The following is a 20,367-nucleotide window of genomic DNA, read 5'->3' as shown; positions in this document are numbered from 1 at the left end:
GTATCTCTCATGGCCCCCATCTTTCAATAATGAAACCCGATTCTTACTATTAATACTATGTTCCCTATCTCCTCTTTCCCTGTTAGAAAATTGCTGGGGGCCCTATTCTCCCAAATCCCCTAATTGTCTGACAGCCTCCAGGATGGCTCCTGTTTCCTGCGCAGTCTGATTAACCAATAAAGCCATAATAACAGACTTGTACGCTGGCGGGGCACATCTAATAATTTTATTCCTCACACCCATCAAATAGGGCAACTGTAACATTTCATATGCATGTCCCACAAAAACAGATGTTTTCATGATCTCTTCTTTAATACGCTGAATACAATCTCTTACCATAAGCCACTACAAGTCATTACAAGGCCAATCAGCTTCACTGGGATATTTCTCACTACACCCCCGGGCTGCTACAGCTAACATATTTATTAACCTTCCTTGCTCAGTATAATCACGGAATGCTGTTTGGACATTTGGCTCTTGACTAAGGCTGCATTCCCAGGAACGTATATCGGCTCGGTTTTTTACGCCGAGCCGATATACGTCGTCCTCATCTGCAGGGGGGAGGATGGAAGAGCCAGGAGCAGGAACTGAGCTCCCGCCCCCTCTCTGCCTCCTCTCCGCCCCTCTTCACTATTTGCAATGGGGAGAGACGGAACGGGGGCAGGGCTAATTCTCGGAACTTAGCCCTGCCCCCGTCCCACCTCCTTTTATTGCAAATAGTGCAGAGGGGCGGAGAGGAGGCAGAGAGGGGGCGGGAGCTCAGTTCCTGCTCCTGGCTCTTCCATCCTCCCCCCCTGCAGATGAGGACGACATATATCGGCTCGGCGTGAAAACCGAGCCGATATACGTTCGTGGGAATGCAGCCTTAGGGTGATAAACCTTTTCACATCCTGTGCATCCAAGTTAACTCCTGACACTCCCTGATCATACAGGCGTACCATCCAAGCTATTAAACTTTCTCCAGACTTCTGCTGAAATCTACCAATAAGATCAGTTATTTCTTGCTGAGAAAAGTCTTCTATTGTGTTAGTAAATTTAGCGTTTATCTGTCCATAAGTATTATAGTAGTGCAGTACACAGGATAATATTAATAATAATAATAATAAACTTTATTTGTATAGCGCCAACATAATCCTCAGCGCTTACAGAAGGGCCTGTAGAGGGCTGAAGACAGGACTTCTGGTGCTAGGGTTAACACAAAGGGGTGGAGCTGGAACTAGAAAAGGGCCAGTTCCTGCCCGAATCAAGGAAGGGAAGGAGAGAGGACCAGCACCGCAGAGCTGAGGTGCTGCAGGCTGGTGGCCTAGCAAAGGCCAGAGTCCGACAGGGACGACAACTCTGGACTCACACCCAAGTTGGGGGAGACGTTGGCTGAGAGAGCCAGAGAGCAAGCTTTGTGGAGCTGGAAGGGCTGCTAGCCCAGGGTCTAGTGCAGACCAGGAGTTTGACAGGTAAGACAACCCTAAACTCCCCACCCAGGTGGGGTGCTTATTTGAACTATGTTTTTTGATTGCGGTGATGAAAAATAAAGGCTGGCAGGAGCCAAATAAAGAAATCTATGTCTCTGGAGTTTCTACACATGTGGTGCGCCATTTTCATGAAGAGAGGTCAGTGATCCCGAGGCGAGCGTACCCCAACTTGCAACATATGGTGGAGGATGCAGTGGCCCACAAAGCTGCAGGAGCAACACGTGGATGTCTGCTGGGAGTAGTGCTGCTGTATGGAGAGTTTAAAGGGCCAGGAGGCCGAGTGTGCGATTGCTGCTGTATGAAGAGTTTAAAGGGCCAGGAGGCCGAAGCTGCGGTTAAAGGGCCAGGAGACCGAAGTTTGCGGTTGCTGTGGGAGCAACAGAGGACCAGGCAGAGGACGTCTGCGAGGCAAGTTAGTGAACTTGTTTAGTTGCTTATTATGGACTGTGCAGTCAAGATGGCGGGTGGTGCAGGAGGCTACCAAAAAGAGCCATGCTTCGTCTGTTTGCAGAAGGACTTATGTATGTATTGATGTCCAGTGGCAAAGAGGTCAGTAAAACCCCACTGGCCTGTGTTGCAGGCTAACTGCAAAGCTTTCAGGGCACAGCAGGAGGTGTCCCCGCCAAAGGACTGTAACAGAGATCTAGAGAAGAATCCATGGAGTGGTGAGGCTACTAAAGAGACTGTGAGTTCTGGGCAGTATGGACTTGAGAGTGAAAAAATTGATGCCAATGTGATTAAAATGCTGCATAATAGAATGTTTTCCTTGCAGGAGAGTACTAAGAAAACTGCAGTGTCTGCATTGGGTGCAAAAAAGTTTAAAAACCATACAGTACATAATGTGTTGCATGATATGTTTTCTGTGCACGATGACACCATGAAAGCCGCACAGTGTGCACGGACATTTAAGAAAGATTTGTCTGAGAACTGTGTTGCTGACCGGGTGGTGCAAGAAAAGTCCATTAACCCTGAAATGTCATGTGTGGGGGATGGTGGAATGTATTTTGTGCCTAATATGTGTAGATATGTTTGGCAAATGAAGTCAGGATGTGAACAGGGTGCAATGAGGAGTGCAGCCAACGCCCATGTGGGAGTCAGTGCAAATATACCTCTAGTGAAAGAGGGAAGAAATAATGAAGATAATGTGTGTAGGATTAGAAATGCTGGAGTTAGTAGTACTAGGCCTTTAGAGAGAGAAAGGATAGATGGTACTAAAGATGCAAAGAAGAGAACAAAGAAGAAAAAGGCTTCTGCTAGTGAGGCAGGTGAAGTTGTCAGGGCAGATCCTGAGGTCCAGGGTGAGACAGCAAGAGAACACTTGGTTCAAATTCAGGGGGATTTGCACCAATGCAAGCTCATGTAAAGTTTCCTGAGGAAGCATCACAAACTGCTAATAGAAAGTATGAAGTTCAGTTACAGAAAGAAAGGACTATCTTGTGTCTGCTTGGAGAAGAGGCCAAGAGGCAAAGGCTGTAAGCAGAGGAGCAGACAGATAAATTTCTAAAGGAAAAGGAAAGTATTCTCCAAGAAGCTGAGCAGCAGAAAGCAGAGAGTGCAGCTCTCTTAAAGGAGAATGAGCATCTTGAGAGATTGGCTAAGGAGGAAGCTGATCACTGGGTGTTGCTGAAACAGAAGAATGTTCAGTGTGAACAGAGCTTAGAAGAGATGAGAAGTGAGAAAAAGAAGTATAAGGAATATCTTTCAACAGCCCGTGAATAGATACAAGACCTCAGAGATGTAGCCAGAGATGACGTTGATCGCAGAGTATGTCTGGAGGCACAATCTGTGCAGTATGAACAGGACTATAAGAAACTGCAAATGAAATCCCAAGAGTTGGAGATGACGTGTTGCGAGTTAGAAAGTGCTTCTACAGATGCACGTAATTAAACTACAGGTTTGCAGAATCAGGTTGCAGTGTTAAAAATGCAGTTAGCAAAGAAAAATGGTGAATTGGAGTTCCAGATAAGTCAGCTTAAGGAAAAGCTGGAACTAGAGAAAGCTGCTTGCAGTCAGGCAGAGAAGCAAGCAGAGATCTTGAAAGACTTACTGGGTTAGGAGGCACTGCATGAGAGACTGGGGTCCCAGCTACAGATGAGTTTGGATGAGAAAGCTGAAATACATGGAACCCAGATCCAGGAGCTGGAACGGAGTCATGCTGTAGTTGTGGGGAAACTGTCTAAGCAGTTGAAGCAAATTGAAAAAGTGAAAGAAACATGGAAAATGAGTGTCTTGAGCTGACCCAAAAGGCTAAGGGGTTGTTGGAAGACAAGTGTGCATATGAGTGCAAGAGAAATACGGTGGAAATGCAGCTCCAAGAGCTACAAGTAAAAGTCACTGAAAGTGACAGTGTGCAGACAGCATTGTCTAAGCAGGTGAATAGACTGCAGGTGAAGCTGGAAGCTCAGACTGAAGAGTCTCAGAGGCTGGTGCAAGAAGAGACGCAGCAGAGGCTTGGTCTTAGTGCACACCTGAAGATAATGCAAGATGAGAAAGATGTGTTCCTCAAGCAGTTAGAGGACGATGCAGAAACTAAGAGAAATCTGTCAGAGCAGATTGCAACACTTCAGGAGCAGGTGTCAGAGATCAAAGAGAAACTGTATGAGAACCCTGCATGCTGGGTTATGGTTGAAGAGCAAGACAGTGAAATCCTAGAAGTGGAAGCGATAAATCAGCTGTTTTGTATTCAAACTGATGTCTATGATGAACTTGAGAAGTTTACAGTGAGTCTTCAGCAGGAAGTAGAAGACATTAGTGTGGAGCTTGGTTACCAATGTCAGATGGTGTCCAACTGGGAGAAGAAACAAAAGATGTGTGAACAGTGGCTTACTGAGGAGAAATCAGTGCCTCCTAAAGATGCAAAAGTAAGGCTTAACAAGCGGGTGTGCACTGAAGTGCAAGACTGGATTAGCACCAAGACAGATGCTGAAAAGAGAACCCTGATACGGGAAAAGCTAAAAGGTGTGTTCCAACAACCAGTAGAAGGAATGGAGATCCTGTTGGAGAATATTAAGAAAGAGACTGAAGGTGGCGTCAGAAGAAAAAGTGGTATTGCCACGGTCCGCTAAGAAGTTAAGTGCAAAGGTGAAGCTCTGGGAGGCAAAGAGTCATATTGCTGCCAAGAAGATTCAGAGACTAGAGAGGTCTAGGGCCCAGTTCAGACAAGTGAAAAGAAAGCAGACCCTGTTGAATTCTAAAAAGGAGATAAAAATTGTAAAAGTCATTGATAAAGTGAGAGCTGAGCCACAGATGGGAGGTGAGCAATCATCTGAAGTTCAAGTGACCAAAGATAAGGCAGAAGGTGAAACTGCTGAAGCAGAGAAGGCCATGAAGGTAGCAGAGACTGGGGAAAAGGCCTTAGAAATTACTCCTGTCCTGGATAAGGAAGTTGTGCAAATGAATGGAAGTATCTCTATGGTAGAAGGCACACAGATGGAAATAAGTGCACATGCCGCTACTGAAGTGCAGACTGAAGAAATGGCACCTGCAACAGTTGAACAGACGTGATGTATGATGTGAAGTATTCAATGTGGACGTTGAGCTTCCGAAAGTGCCAGTTAGGGCAAGAGACCCCCCGAGCCTGGAGTTTTGACCCTGGAGGGCCAAAAAGAAAGTGTGATACGGCCTACGGGCTATATCAAAGGGGGGATTGTGTAGTAGTGCAGTACACAGAAGGGCCTGTAGAGGGCTAAAGACAGGACTTCTGGTGCTAGGGTTAACACAAAGGGGTAGAGCAGGAACTAGAAAAGGGCCAGTTCCTGACAGAATCAAGAAAGGGAAGGACAGAGGACCAGCAAGGCAGAGCTGAGGTGCTGCAGGCTGGTGGCCTAGCAGAGGCCAGAGTCCAACAGGGACGACAACCCTGGACTCACCCAAGCAGAGAGAGAACCAGTGCAGCAGAGTGGAGGTGCTGCAAGCTGGTGGCCTAGCAAAGGCCAGAGTCCGACAGGGATGACAACCCTGGACTCACACCCAAGTTGGGGGAGATGTTGGCTGAGAGAGCCAGAGAGCAAGCTTTGTGGAGCTGGAAGGGCTGCTAGCCCAGGGTCTAGTGCAGACCAGGAGTTTGACAGGAAAGACGACTCTAAACTCCACACCCAGGTGGGGTGCTTATTTGAACTGTGTTTTGTGATTGTGGTGATGAAAAATAAAGGCAGGAGCCAGAGAAAGAAATCCATGTCTCTGGAGTTTCTACACGTGTGGTGAGCCATTTTCATGTAAGAGAGGTCAGAGATGCCGAGGCGAGTGTACCCCAACTTGCCACAGTATCTACTTGCTTTCTTCTAACAGCTGATTTAGCCTCTACAGATAAGGAATCTACTCCTCTTTTGTTTATCATAACCCCCATCATCCTCTTCACTACAGCTAGAATCCCAGATATTTCCATCCCATTTATCTGAGTCCCATTTAACCCCTGCTTCAGCTATGGCAAAAGCAACTTTCCTTTTATTTACTCTTCATCTTTTCTTACACTTATACTGAGCCACTCGTACTGCTGCCTTCTCAGCCACATTCTGATACCCATCACATTTATCCATAAGCAACTTGTTCTGACATTGTGCGATATTCAGTGCACTCTCCGCATTACACAACTGCTTCTCTAACACTTGAACCAACAATCTCTCTTTCTCTTTGTATTCGGTAAGCTTCTAACAACATCCATCCACATCTGGACACATTCATAAAATCTTTTTCTTTCCTCAATTTGACTTTTTGCAAACAAGCTACCACATTCCCTGGTTCTGCATCCTTCAAACACTTTTCCCATGATTCACTTAAGCCTGCACATTTTGACCATTCAGCAGACAATGTATCATATGGAGTCTCCTCCCACCCTGGGATGTCAACAAATTCATTTACTACCTTCTTTTTCTTAAAAGGAGACATGTTTTATGCAATATCACACAATTTTTCTAGGTTATTAGACCGAGTTCTTAAAATTCCAGATTATCGGAATTTTGCTAAATATCAACCACTGAACCTTCTGCGTATCCTGTTCACAGCGCCATTTATGTTTTGCCAACTGGAAGCATAAAGTTCGGATATGGTTTTAAAGAAAAACAAGTGGGTTGTAACAACACAATTTATTAATGCAAATGAATAAATGAAACAAATTTACATAAAAGTAGGTGATATTGCGTAAATATTTTGTAAACAATTCTTAAACAATGGTTACATCAATACTTACATCACCAAGAGCCTTAAGTATACTTATCTGCTTTGTGCATCAGCCTGAGAAGCAAGGCGAAAAGTCAGAGAACAGGGGGTGCCTTAGGAACAACACTGCGAGAGGACATTCCCCATCACAGGTCCAAAATGCTGCTAATCTGTATTACAATTTGTCTCCTATTTTACACACTATAACTACTTAGTTATATGCCATATGCTCCAAGCTTTGCAACCAAGATGCTATGAATCTGAGACCTCCCACCATCTGAAGTAGCCAGCTTCATTGATGAAAGGTTCAGAATTAACAAGACTCAATTCCCTAGACAATGATGATGGTATCACAGGATTAACACATTTTAACAGATTCATGGTGATACATATGGACAAAGTTTAAACAAACCTATACAAATGGAATTGTAGTTAATACAATTAACATTGTTCTTGTAATTGTAGTTGATTCAATTAATATTGTAACTGTAGTTAATTCAATTAACATTGTTTTGGATAACTAAGCCTACACCAAACAGGTTTATAGTCCACATGAGTGTTCATAGCATTTCGTATTTAAGATACAAAATGGAGGATAAAGGAACATAAATAGCCTTTTATATAGGCTTGCATTACCAAAAGATACAAAATGGAGGGCTACAAATAGCCAATTACAGTTAGGGCCAGAAATATTTGGACAGTAACACAATTTTCGCGAGTTGGGCTCTGCATGCCACCGCATTGGATTTGAAATGAAGTCTCTACAACAGAATTCAAGTGCAGATTGTAACGTTTAATTTAAAGGGTTGAACAAAAATATCTGATAGAAAATGTAGGAATTGTACACATTTCTTTACAAACACTCCACATTTTAGGAGCTCAAAAGTAATTGGACAAATAAACATAACCCAAACAAAATATTTTTTTTTCAATATTTTGTTGCGAATCCTTTGAAGGCAATCACTGCCTTAAGTCTGGAACCCATGGACATCACCAAACGCTGGGTTTCCTCCTTCTTAATGCTTTGCCAGGCCTTTACAGCTGCAGCCTTCAGGTCTTGCTTGTTTGTTGGTCTTTCCATCTGAAGTCTGGATTTGAGCAAGTGAAATGCATGCTCAATTGGGTTAAGATCTGGTGATTGACTTGGCCATTGCAGAATGTTCCACTTTTTTGCACTCATGAACTCCTGGGTAGCTTTGGCTGTATGCTTGGGGTCATTGTCCATTTGTACTGTGAAGCGCCGTCCGATCAACTTTGCAGCATTTGGCTGAATCTGGGCTGAAAGTATATCCCGGTACACTTCAGAATTCATCCGGCTACTCTTGTCTGCTGTTATGTCATCAATAAACACAAGTGACCCAGTGCCATTGAAAGCCATGCATGCCCATGCCATCACGTTGCCTCCACCATGTTTTACAGAGGATGTGGTGTGCCTTGGATCATGTGCTGTTCCCTTTCTTCTCCAAACTTTTTTCTTCCCATCATTCTGGTACAGGTTGATCTTTGTCTAATTTGTCCATAGAATACTTTTCCAGAACTGGGCTGGCTTCTTGAGGTGTTTTTCGGCAAATTTAACTCTGGCCTGTCTATTTTTGGAATTGATGAATGGTTTGCATCTAGATGTGAACCCTTTGTATTTACTTTCATGGAGTCTTCTCTTTACTGTTGACTTAGAGACAGATACACCTACTTCCCTGAGAGTGTTCTGGACTTCAGTTGATGTTGTGAACGGGTTCTTCTTCACCAAAGAAAGTATGCGGCGATCATCCACCACCGTTGTCTTCCGTGGACGCCCAGGCCTTTTTGAGTTCCCAAGCTCACCAGTGAATTCCTTTTTTCTCAGAATGTACCCGACTGTTGATTTTGCTACTCCAAGCATGTCTGCTATCTCTCTGATGGATTTTTTCTTTTTTTTCAGCCTCAGGATGTTCTGCTTCACCTCAATTGAGACTTCCTTTGACCGCATGTTGTCTGGTCACAGCAACAGCTTCCAAATCCAAAACCACACACCTGGAATCAACCCCAGACCTTTTAACTACTTAATTGATTACAGGTTAACGAGGGAGACGCCTTCTGAGTTAATTGCAGCCCTTAGAGTCCATTATCCAATTACTTTTGGTCCCTTGAAAAAGAGGAGGCTATGCATTACAGAGCTATGATTCCTAAACCCTTTCTCCGATTTGGATGTGGAAACTCTCATATTGCAGCTGGGAGTGTGCACTTTCAGCCCATATTATATATATAATTGTATTTCTGAACATGTTTTTGTAAACAGCTAAAATAACAAAACTTGTGTCACTGTCCAAATATTTCTGGCCCTAACTGTATATTTGCACCACAGAGGAGGTGAGGGGGAGCGCTGCATAATAGGATATCAGCTGCAGATACATAGTGGGAATCACTTTAATGGTGACCAGATGTCCCAAAAACAGGACAAAAGTCGGACAAACATCCCGAAAGTGGATTTAGGCAGGACACAGGGTCCCAAAGCGGGACTGTCCTGCCTAAATCGGGACGTCTAGTCACATTATATAATATAAAGTCATATTCCTGGCTTGAAATAAGCTGTTTAGTATTATTTTCTACTCTGCAGCATTCGCCTCTTCCTCAGAGACCTTGCCGCTATTCCACTTCCAGGCCTCGCTGCTCACAGGCAGCAGCAGATGGAAAGTCAGAAGAATGAAAAGACGCCTTTTTAGCTTCCATCTTGTTTAAGATTCATGGGAGTGGGTCTCACCTTTCATAATGTTTTGAAACAGGTTATTTAGGGTTCGGACCAACATATCTCTACATTTTCTATAGCATAGGACTGTAAAACTGTCAGGGTCTGGGGCTTTTCCAAGTTTGAGAGTTTTAATAGCATAAAGGATCAGAAGAGATTTTTGCGTTCAGAGAATGTCTTTGTGAATAAGGGCTCGTACCCACTGGCGATAGACTTTCCTGCGATGCGAGAGTGAGTGAAAACGCATCATTATGAAGCCAATGATTTTTAATGGTTTTACTCCCATTTGCGAAGTCTTCACTCAACGTTTGCAGAGGTAATAAAAATCTGCGCTATCGCCCATTGTTTTCAATGAGGCTGGCGGCATTGCGCTCCCCTGACACAACTGTGGGAGCTATGTAAGGGGATTCCATCATGAAGAAATCCCCTGTCACAGCTGTGGCAGAGGTCCGTGATGCTATCCCATTGCTTTCAATGGGGTCGGCACTGCTGCCGCCCCATTGAAGACAATGGGATGCAGGCATCCCCTGCAGTGATGATTTTCAGGGGGAGGGTGGGAGGCTTGCAATATGACCAATCACAGGCAGCTCTCAGCTGTCTATTAATGACGGCTGAACGCTGTCTCTGATTGATCACAGTGTTCAGCCAATCAGAGGCAGAGTTTTCTGGAGGTGGGGATTTTTCAATCCCCAGTCACCAGAAGACAGATGAAGACTGACGGGGACAGAGAGAAGAGTCGGACTGCTCTTCTAGGTAAGTTAATTAATTAGTTTTTTTAAAGCTAGGGATGATTTTCGGGGTAGGACTTATATTTCAAGCCAACCCCCCCCCCCCCCCCCCCGAGAATCATCGCTTCAGGGGATGCCTTCATCCCATTGCTTTCAATGGGGCAGCAGCAGGAGCAGGTCGGGTTCTTATCTGTCAGACACAGCTGTTTCCTGGTTAAATAGCGTTCATTGAACGCTATGTACTAAAGAATGAAAGTGGATGTGTTATCTCCACTATGCGACCCCGCAGGCCCCTGTTACAGTGGAACAGCAGAGTCCTAGCAGACCCTAATATCAACTCTGCGAATGACTACTGTCACTACAGGAGAATGTTTTCCCCTGTAACTGGGGCTCCAAAGGATGCACCAGCTACAGTGGAAAAGTGTAACTTAAACAAAAAAAGCCGATGTAAATGACCCCAAGAGGTCTTACATGATGTCATGGGGATCATGAAGGTAAAAAAGGTTACGAAAATAAGTATAAGAAAATTATATAGATAGATAGATAGTGAAAACCCTCACTCACTGACTGACTCCACTTGATTATTGAATATACTGAGGAGAATATATCTCACCTCTATGTGTATATACTGAGGAGAATCTACCTCCCCTCTATGTGTATATACTGAGGAGAATGTACCTCCCCTCTATGTGTATATACTGAGGAGAATCTACCTCCCCTCTATGTGTATATACTGAAGAGAATCGACCTCACCTCTATGTGTATATATGTGGAACAGTATCAAATGCTTTGGAAAAGTCAAGATGCACAAAATCCAGTGACTCTCTCCGGTCCAGTCTAGAACTTACCTCCTAGAATAAGCTATTCAGATTGGTTTTACAAGAGTGACCCCTCATAAACCCATGCTGATACAGAGTTATACAACTATTTTCCTTGAGGTCCTCCAGAATTGCATCTCTTAGAAACCCTTTAAACATTTTACCCACAAGTAAGACTTACTGGCCTGTAGTTTCTCACTCTTTGACCCGTTTTTGAATACTGGCACCTCAATGGATGTGCGCCAATCCAGTGGCACAGACCCCGTCACCATAGAGTCCTTAAATATAAGAAACAACAGTCTGCTATCATATTACTCAAGTCCCTTAGAACCCGGGGTATATGCCATCAGGAATCTGTGATTTGTTTATTTTAATCTTTTTAAGGCGGCTCTGCACTTCTTTTTGGGTTAAACTGGTGACATTTATTGGCGAGTTTTCTTTATCACTCTGCATCTCATCTGATATATTCTTTTCCTCTGTGAATACACTGGAGAAAAAACTATTAAATATGAAGAATTGCTTACTTATCATCATCCTCTTCAATTTTTCCCAAGGTCCAAAGTCGATTCTGTTATGAAGGACATTGGATTGTTGTCCTTCCTCTAACCACTCGAAGCTTGCAGCTCCAGGCTCTTGTTTGCTCCCACGAGACCAGCATTGTTCTAGGATAGTGATGGCGAACCTTTTAGAGACCAAGTGCCCAAACTGCAACCCAAAACCCACTTATTTATCGCAAAGTGCCAACACGTCAGGGGGCGGGGCTTATCACGATATATGATTTCACCCCTGTCATTTTAAAAAGGACAGGGCCACTTCAAAATAGACAGGGTGCAGCTTTTGATTGCATTTTGGATGCAGAAATGCTGCAGAATTTGCCATGGCAATTACTGGCACATGCAAACATACACCAGCGGTAACAGGGACACCCCACGGCGGCCCCAGCGGTAACAAGGACACCCCACTGCGGCCCCAGCGGTAACAGAGACACCCAACGGCGGCCCCCGCGGTAACAGGGACACCCCACGGTGGCCCCAGCAGTAAAAGGGACATCCCACGGTGGCCCCAGCAGTAACAGCGCCCCTTCCCCACGGCAGCCCCAGCGGTAAAAGCTCCCCTTCCCCACGGTGGCCCCAGCGGTAACAGCGCCCCTTCCTCATGGCGGCCCCAGCGGTAACAGCACCCATTCCCCAACGAGACCCATATACCATTACCGGAAGATGGGGTACATATATCTTGTCACCACCGGAAGCTAGGAGTGTGACAGGGTTTCCATTCAGGGATGCCCCTGTCACACCCCTAGCTTCTGATTGGCTACTTGCATGCAGGTTCTAGCAGCAGCCTGTGCCAAGCTTTTTGCCTGGCCTCCAAGGTTACGCCAGTGTCCCCACACTCATGACCCTGCGCTCCCAGCCTGTCACGCTCATGACAGTGCGCTCCCGGGCCCCCTCCCCCTGTGGCCGTTGTCACTGTGCTCCCCACTGTTCCACTCAATGCCGGCTGTGTCTGGCCATGTGCCCCCGCCGTCACTGGCCTCCCTGCTATTAGCCTGCATGCCGCCGCTGTACATGTTTCTCCAGTGCGCCGGCCCAGCGGGGACACTAACAGCGGGGGACCAGTCCCGCCGGTGGACACTGACAGTGGCGCAGGAGGCATGGAATATGCCGGCCCACAGCTGTAGTGAAGAAGGGAGCGCGACAGTCCGCCACGACTGACAGCGGGGGACCAGTCACAGCCGCGGAGCAGGCAGGGAAGATGCTGGGCTGCCACTGCAGTGAAGAAGGGAGCGCACCAGGGACACTGAAAAAGCAAAGAGTGAAGACCTTCAGGGAAAGGTGAGGGAGTACGCCGCCAGGGACATGTCTCACCTGCCAGGGCCATTGGTCCGTCCTGCTGTATCTGGTCTCCCAGTCCGAAGCTAGGGGCGCCAACGTGGTGAGCGGCCGATGGCTCTGTGTGCCAGCAGAGAGGGCTCTGCATGCCAAAGGTTCGCCACCACTGTTCTAGGATAAAATGCTCAAGGCCCTTTTACGCAAGCCAATCCTCATTCAAATTCTCGCTGGATTGAGGCTCCACCTCCACTCACTGAGTAATTATAGCTGGAAAGATCAGTGTAAAGAGGCCCCAATTGTCATCATTTGCATATTTTGCACATCTGGTTCAAGTGAGAGCATATCACTTATTAGGCAATTATCTATGCTTTTTGGAATACTACACTAGATTGCGCATTTCCTTTTTTTAATCTTTCCTTGCATCCTTCAGTCACAACACCTTTTGGTATCCTTCTCAAATGTAGTTTTCATTTAGATTTCTTTTCAAATGGATCCATTAACAGCTCAAGAGGTTTCCAACAATGTAGACTATGACACATGTGTCAAACACAACCAAATACGTCTTTTCCTTCACCTGTGCATGGCACAACTACTGCTTAAGTCATGAACAAAGGCTATAGTGCTTATAATATAGCAATAACCTTTATCTGTGACTCAAGGCACAGTCGTACCATGCACAGATGGAAGAAAAATCATATTCGGCCATGGGCCATAAGTCTGACGACTATGGACACTAAAATATGTAGAAAGTAGTGGCAGCATCAATATGGGAGTATACAGATAGTTATAAAATAATCTTTAAATATTAGGCCTCCTTTACACAGGCGACAATGACATCGTTGCTACATACACGCAATTTTGTAACTTCAGTGATGCTTTTTTCTAGAAAGAAATGTGGCATCGCGGCGCTGCTACCTGTGATTTTCTTGTGCGATAAAATTGCACGATTTTTTTGCAAGAAAGTTAAGAAGACTTTCTAATGTTAAAATCGCATTGCATCGCATGAAAATCACAAGTTTGTGCGATGCGATAAAATAGGAGCTCCATAGGGAAATTTGAGCTACAAAACATTGCAAGTTGCTGGCATATGTAGCAACTCGCAATTTTTTTTTCTCACAATGTCACAGGCTACAAAACATCGCTAATTTTAAGGAACCCATAGGAAAGCGTGGGCTTCACATACATGCGACTTGTTGCACTGTTGCATTGTGAGAAAATCACACGATTTTGTCGCCTGTGTGAAATAGGCCTTAAGCATAAAAAGACACCTAACATCTTGACTGGCACAGGTGCATTTGTCAAACTGCCCGCTGACTCATTTTTCTGTCTTGACGAGCAAAAAAATCCTGACAAAGCTATTTGTTTTGGTACAAGGCAGCAGAATCCTACAAGGTAGGGATAGGCTTTATCTTGCATCCTGTTGCACAACCCAATCAGTTTCTTTTAACAATGATAAAAAAGGTACATTTCAATAGGATGAAACAATGTGGTGTGACCCTGGCCTTCTCCAGACTTCAATGACACCCAGTCACAGCTTTACTACACCAAAAATAAAAAGTTAACAAAAAACATTACTTCTAAAAAGTACAAGTTTCATCACCTGGGTATAACAGAGTCGTTCCCCAGCTGTAGCCTTAAAACTTTTTACCTCTCCCCATTTCCCCTCAAATATCCCAATAATGACATACCACTTACTTTTAGATAATTTGGCCACAGCAGCCATTTTATTACAAACATATGTAACATATTGAGTACCCCACCATCTGTCGCCTCACTATTTTGGGAAATATCCATACTGCCTCCTGCTTCATACCAGTTGACTTGGGAGACCCAATTTTCCAATAGCCTCTCCCCATGAGCCATCTGACTCAGGAGACCCAATTTTCCAATTGCCTTCTGGCACAAGCCAACTGCCTTGGGAGACTCAATTTTCCAATTGCCTCCCGCAGCGAGGCAACTGACTTGGCAGACCCAATTTTCCAGTTGCCTCCCGTCGCAAGGCAACCGACTCGGGAGACCCAATTTTTTAATTGCCTGTTGCCTCCTGCCAACTAACTCAGGAAACCCACTATCAATTACCAGGCTACACACTCCACCGTCTCTGCGAGGACTCTGTCCTGGCAGAGCTAAGAGGCGACAGAGCCACCCTAACCATACCAATGTGAAGCAGATGGACTCCAATGCAAGGGAATATGTCTTGTGCCCTGAAACATGGACAAACTCATCACAAGGATAGAAAAGGCTGGAGTGGAGGCCTGCAGGGCTGTGGGAGAAGGCCAACCGTGACAGGGCGGCTAACGAGGAGTAGGAAGGGAGGGGTTAACAGAAGGAGGAGGGGGCAGAATTAGAAAGTCCAAGGAAAAAAGAAGAGGAGGAACACAAGAACAGGAAGGACAGTTGGAAAAAGAAGAGGGAACTGCAAGGAGAAGTTTCAGTCTTTCTGGGGAGTTTGTCCATGTTACAGGGCACAAGACATATTCCCTGCCATAGGAGTCCATCTGCTTCACGTTGGTCACTCACTGTCCAGTCACTTAGGATAAGTAACCGCCTCGTGGCTTCCTTTGTCTGGGTCATACTCGTGTTTTCTCATAGCTTTTTTCTGCCCAGCGCAGTTTGTAATACCTCAGCCATAACCAGTTGTCCCAGCAATACTCAGGGGATAGCACCTTTGATGGTAAATATTCCAGAGTTAGGTACCTGTTCAGGTGGCTTTCATCATGCCAGATGGCCTCCACACCAATTTTTTTGTCCTTTAAGATACCATTTAGACAGCTAGAGGTGAGGTTACTGAGGTGAGCCAGTGATCCGCCAAACACGGCTGCATGGTAGTAAAATATACCCATTGTGGGAGGTATGAAGGCTGCAGATAAGGAGTTTGTCTCATATGGAAACTTATCTCTGCTTAGTAAGTAATATGAAGAATGTAGCTGAGCCACAAGGTCACCGAGAGTCTCCGGTCCATAATTAGAAGAGAATATCTAAAGATATGTAGAGAAAGAAGAAAATATAAGGGTATTGTCCTAGACTGTCCACGTATCCATTTGGCATTGAAATGGGTGTTTATTTGTTGGAGTACGTTCTTTAAAAGCGATCCTCCAGTTTTGGGGTAAAATCTGTCCGCAAATGGAGAGATGGAAAGGATGTAAATTACCGGCAGTAGTAGTTTTCGGCCATCACTCCAATCTGACGGTTCTGGGTCCCATTTTCAGTTGCAATTTTCTAACTAGCTAATGCACACTGTGCACTACTCTCTGATTGGCCAGCTTTGATCACGTGAGCAGTGCTTGCCAATCAGAGAGCAGGTATAGTATATTGATTATATCTATATATCCAAATAGCCAATCTCCAATAAGGGGAGTGCACAGAGAACAATACCAAGCCAGTTTCTGAGAAATACAATGTGGAAAAAACGATGTATAGAGCTCCATCACATCTACTGATAAATTAATCTTTATTAGAATATATCCATAAAAAAGTAAAAACGCTCACATGTGAGAACAGGGATCTGTGCGTTTCGGCAAAAAAAACTAAGCCTGAATCATAGCATATAGCCTGTATAAGAAGCAAGTAATTTAAAGGCAACAGGATATGACATAACAAAAGCATGACCACTCCTACTAATGAATAATGACCACTCCTACTAATTAATAAATAATGAGGAAAGGAAACACATGAAAACCAATAGAAAGCAATACAAAAACATTAGTATATATACATAAAATCAGATCTAAGGTTAAGACTATGTGGAAATTTGTTTTTTAACTGCATAATCCAATAAATCTCTCTTGAAAGCACTTCTTTAAACCAATCTCCATCTCTTGCCAGGCAGAACACCCTTTTTATGCCAGTGACTTTAAGTGAGAATATATCCCCATAGTCTCAATATACCTGAGGAGTGATCAGAGCTAGATGTATGCTCAGCAATAGGTAGTTCTAATTTACGTGATGTACATCTGCCATATTGCTCACAACAGGAATGATGATATCATTTCCAAATAATTATAACAAGTCTGGGATGTCGTAGAGGAAGAAAATATTTTAATATGGAGCACAGACGGCATCTTGGTTGGGCACATCTGAAACAACTTGCTGGAGCTATATACATATAGATTTTTGCACATAGTACATTGGTAGTCTAACACTGCCAATGCACTGTGGGGCATCAATAGTCTGAAAATTGCATTGGCCATCTTGAACAGCCAATATTGGGACCAGGATCCGGCAGATTGGAGGGACAGCAGGATAATTGCAGGTAATATGCATCCCGCTGGAGGATCGCTTTAAAGATTGTTAAATATAAAGTATCAACAGGGAGATAAGTGATGGGTCTAAAGGAGGATGCGGTAGTGAATTTGAGAGGAAGTGGTGTCATCTTCTGATTTCATAGTGGATGTGAGACACTGAGAGACCTAAAAAAAGTATCTCCCATGCATCTGGGTGAGAAGGTGCGTCATAGAACAGAGAAATTACATTCAAAAAGGAGAGAAAAGACTAGAAAGGATTCCAGTTGTTGGGATGCAATACGCAAATTACAGGATAGGAGATAACTTGCTGATCAGTGGTGGCCTCAGCACAGAGAACCCCACTATCCTGAGAACAGGCTCCCATATCCCCCTCTAGCTGTCTCTGTGGGGTCGTTTCACCCTCCATTGTGCTGTCAGAATGTCTAGAGTGCTGGTTTAGCATGCGCACCCACTGCTGCTCAACTAACTACGGGAGTCCACTGAAAATTAATGGAGCGGTAGTGCACCTGCATAACTAACACTCCATTCAGTCTCCTCCTCACTGCGGAGGTGCAGTAATCCCGCAGTGAAGAGGATGGGAGACACAGGATGCCCATTCTCGGAATTAGTGGGAATTTCAGAGGTTGAACCCCAACCAATCGGCAAGTTATCTCCTCTCCTATGGTTAAGAATAACTTGTGGTTCTAGTACAACCCCTTTAAATACCATTGCAGTACCACATGCTTAGAATGATTGGCGAATGACTAACAGCTAACGGTGAAAAGGGACTAGTTTTGCCTACTGTTGTGCTACAGACATTATAATGGTTATTAGTAAAAGCATGCTTTCAAACAAAGCATGTGTTGTCAATGTCATTCTGTGCCAGCATCTTGACTGGTTCCCCACCACCCCTGCAACAGGCGGTTCTGGAAAAGTTGTGTGGCTGTGCAGAGTGAGGTAAGCCATTTGTATTGGAAAATTAATGACTGGTTAGCGTTTGTTAATCAGGCTTCCCCCAATGTTTGCTGGAGAAGATGAAGGTGCTCCAAGTCCTGCAGCTATGGCTAACATTGTTGGCCCTTGCCTGCTGGTTGAGGACATGAGTCAATCCCTTCTAAGCCCAGTCCTTGCTGAAGCAGTGCCACCCCTACTGACGGTACAGCTTTATATCTATCTAATCATCTCTTCCCATTTATCGACCACAACATAGTCATCATACCTGATCAACATCCATGCAGAAAAGGTAATCCACATGACCACGAGCAAGAGGCAGCACTATATCTTGCAGATCCATCATGCGCATCATAGAGATGTCCTGCCAGCGATCCCGGAGAGGCACCTGTAGGATGGTGATGGACATAGTAGGGCGCACATACATCGTGGGCACATCTTTTGGACTGTCAGTAAGGATATAAACTATGCAGGGCAGGCTGGGCATGAAGTAGCGATTGGCAGAAACCAGGAAGTCCTCAAGGTAAGTCTCAAGATACCTGAAGAGAGCAGAGCAGAAATGACATTAAAACACCAATCTATCCAAATGCAATATGCATGAGCAACCAGAAATGCAAATATGTTCCTAAAATACCAAATTGATGAATTACAGGCACAAAAAATAAATCCTACTGCAATCAGGGGCACGAACATACATCGATTGTTGGCCATCTTGGATCTAGGTCTTCTAGTCACCCACCAGTTTCCAAATATGCACCGTCGTTCTTGCTTGCACTTCACTACCCTCCATGTTAGTCTATCTTATATATATTACTCCCTCTTTCAAGCTGGTATCCATCCTGGCTGCTTGGATATGGCCCTCCTATACTGTGGTATAAACTGCCCACGTGTATTCTGTAAGAGGCTTTAGAAAACAGATCATGTCCACTCACTTTCCAACTGCAAATACCGAGAGACCAACAACAGTTCCATGATCCTGATGAAAGCGATTTTCCTCCTCGTGATCAAATGTTCCTTCCCACACGATAGGTGCTCCCCAAGATGTTGTAGAAGGCACCTTAGGAGAGCAACTAAAAGAACATGCCAAGTATAAAACAGAGCGAATACCACCATATTAATTACCACATATGAAGCTACATACAACTCCATAGCAACATTGGGTTGCAGAGCAATCACGGGGAAGTTGCCCTTTACTGTGACCACTATGCAAACTCAATGGGCATATCCACTACGCTTCCTAAGCCAGTTTGCGGGCATACAACAGACACAGTTTTCACAAAAGTGCGAAATTGTGTTTTTTTTTAAGGCTTTTATGTTGGGCCCTGACACTTTTTCAAAAAGTGGACAGGGTCTAGTGGGTTAAGCAACTGCACATTCATGTATTAATCGGGTAGTGCAGCTATTCTAAATTCTATATTTAAATGGCCGCCAGGTTGGTGGTCTAAGTGTCTACAGCTATTACACTGTTCAAAAGTTGACTAAAAAACCTGAAGTCTCAGGTGAAGACTGGGTTCAGGCAAAAGAGAAGCAAAAATGGTGTAACATTTACCAAACCTATAAATCATATGTATGTAAATCAGTCCTAAAGTGGTTTAAAGGGGTTGTCCTCGTGGTCTATGAGGGGGCTTGGCTATCTCAGAGGGAAGTTCCCTGCTGGAAGGAATAGGTCCTGCTGTGGAAGACTAGGTGCAATCAGTATGGGGAAGTTCCACTTGTAGGACCTCCACTGAGCCTGAGATTAAAGGTCACAGCACTAGTTTGTCCTTGGGGCACCCTTGAAGTTTTTCCTGCACAACCACTGTGAATTGTGCAGAGCTGCATTGGAGGTTGAGAAAGTAGAGGCTCCATGTGGAAATGATGTGGTTTACAGCAGTGTTCCCCAAATCCAGTCCTCACGGCCCCCCACAGGTCATGTTTTCAGGATATCCTATAGTAAGAACACCTGTGGCAATGTCTGAGGCACTAACAATAATTACATCACCTGTGCAACACTGAGCAAATCCTGAAAACATGACCTGTTGGGGGTCCCTGAGGACTGGAGTTGGGGAACACTGGTTTACAGCAAACATAAAAAACTAGTTTGGCTTGTTGGTAACAAAAGCAAGTTACTTCCCATCCTCCAATCTCAGTTCTTTGACAATCCTTGTCACAGGTTCTAGTCAGTTCATTAACCCTTTAATGACCAGAGTTTAATCAGTCCTAAATGACCAAACACTTGAGTGATTTTACGCATGTAGTGGTTTAACGCCCCTAATTTTTTTCTCTTTGAATTAGCAATTATTTTTATGGCATAGGACAGTTTTTTAATACCTTTATTACATACATTTATCTTTTTTTCATTTTAGTCCAGGTAATGTGTGCAAATAATTTTTTTAATTTCTAGTTCTTAAAATGCAGTTGCACCCGGGGCCAGGAGCCTTAGGGGGCCCATAAGGCCTCTCTTCTGCATATAGAGAGCCCAGTACTATGAATA

The 20,367-nt window shown here is 44.5% G+C and overlaps 1 protein-coding gene across 2 annotated transcripts in view; it reads right to left on the bottom strand.

Annotated features, from left to right (window-relative positions):
• Window positions 1-14,490: 14,490 nt before the first annotated feature.
• LOC136579755 (N-acetyllactosaminide alpha-1,3-galactosyltransferase-like) overlaps window positions 14,491-20,367 on the bottom strand; it is a 37,250-nt gene continuing 31,373 nt past the window's right edge. For both annotated transcript variants that reach the window (XM_066579816.1, XM_066579817.1), the window contains 3 exons: window positions 18,827-18,964; window positions 18,163-18,433; window positions 14,491-15,698 (listed from right to left, as the gene is read on the bottom strand). In XM_066579816.1, the coding sequence (XP_066435913.1) occupies window positions 15,291-15,698; window positions 18,163-18,433; window positions 18,827-18,964 (817 nt within the window). In that variant the 3' untranslated portion in view covers window positions 14,491-15,290. The remainder of the gene's footprint in view (window positions 15,699-18,162; window positions 18,434-18,826; window positions 18,965-20,367) is intronic.

The sequence above is a fragment of the Eleutherodactylus coqui genome, chromosome 10 (genome assembly GCF_035609145.1).
Source record: "Eleutherodactylus coqui strain aEleCoq1 chromosome 10, aEleCoq1.hap1, whole genome shotgun sequence".
In the NCBI taxonomy this organism is placed as follows: domain Eukaryota; kingdom Metazoa; phylum Chordata; class Amphibia; order Anura; family Eleutherodactylidae; genus Eleutherodactylus; species Eleutherodactylus coqui.
Note: the sequence above shows the minus strand (reverse complement) of the source record. Positions and strands in the feature narration are given on the sequence as shown.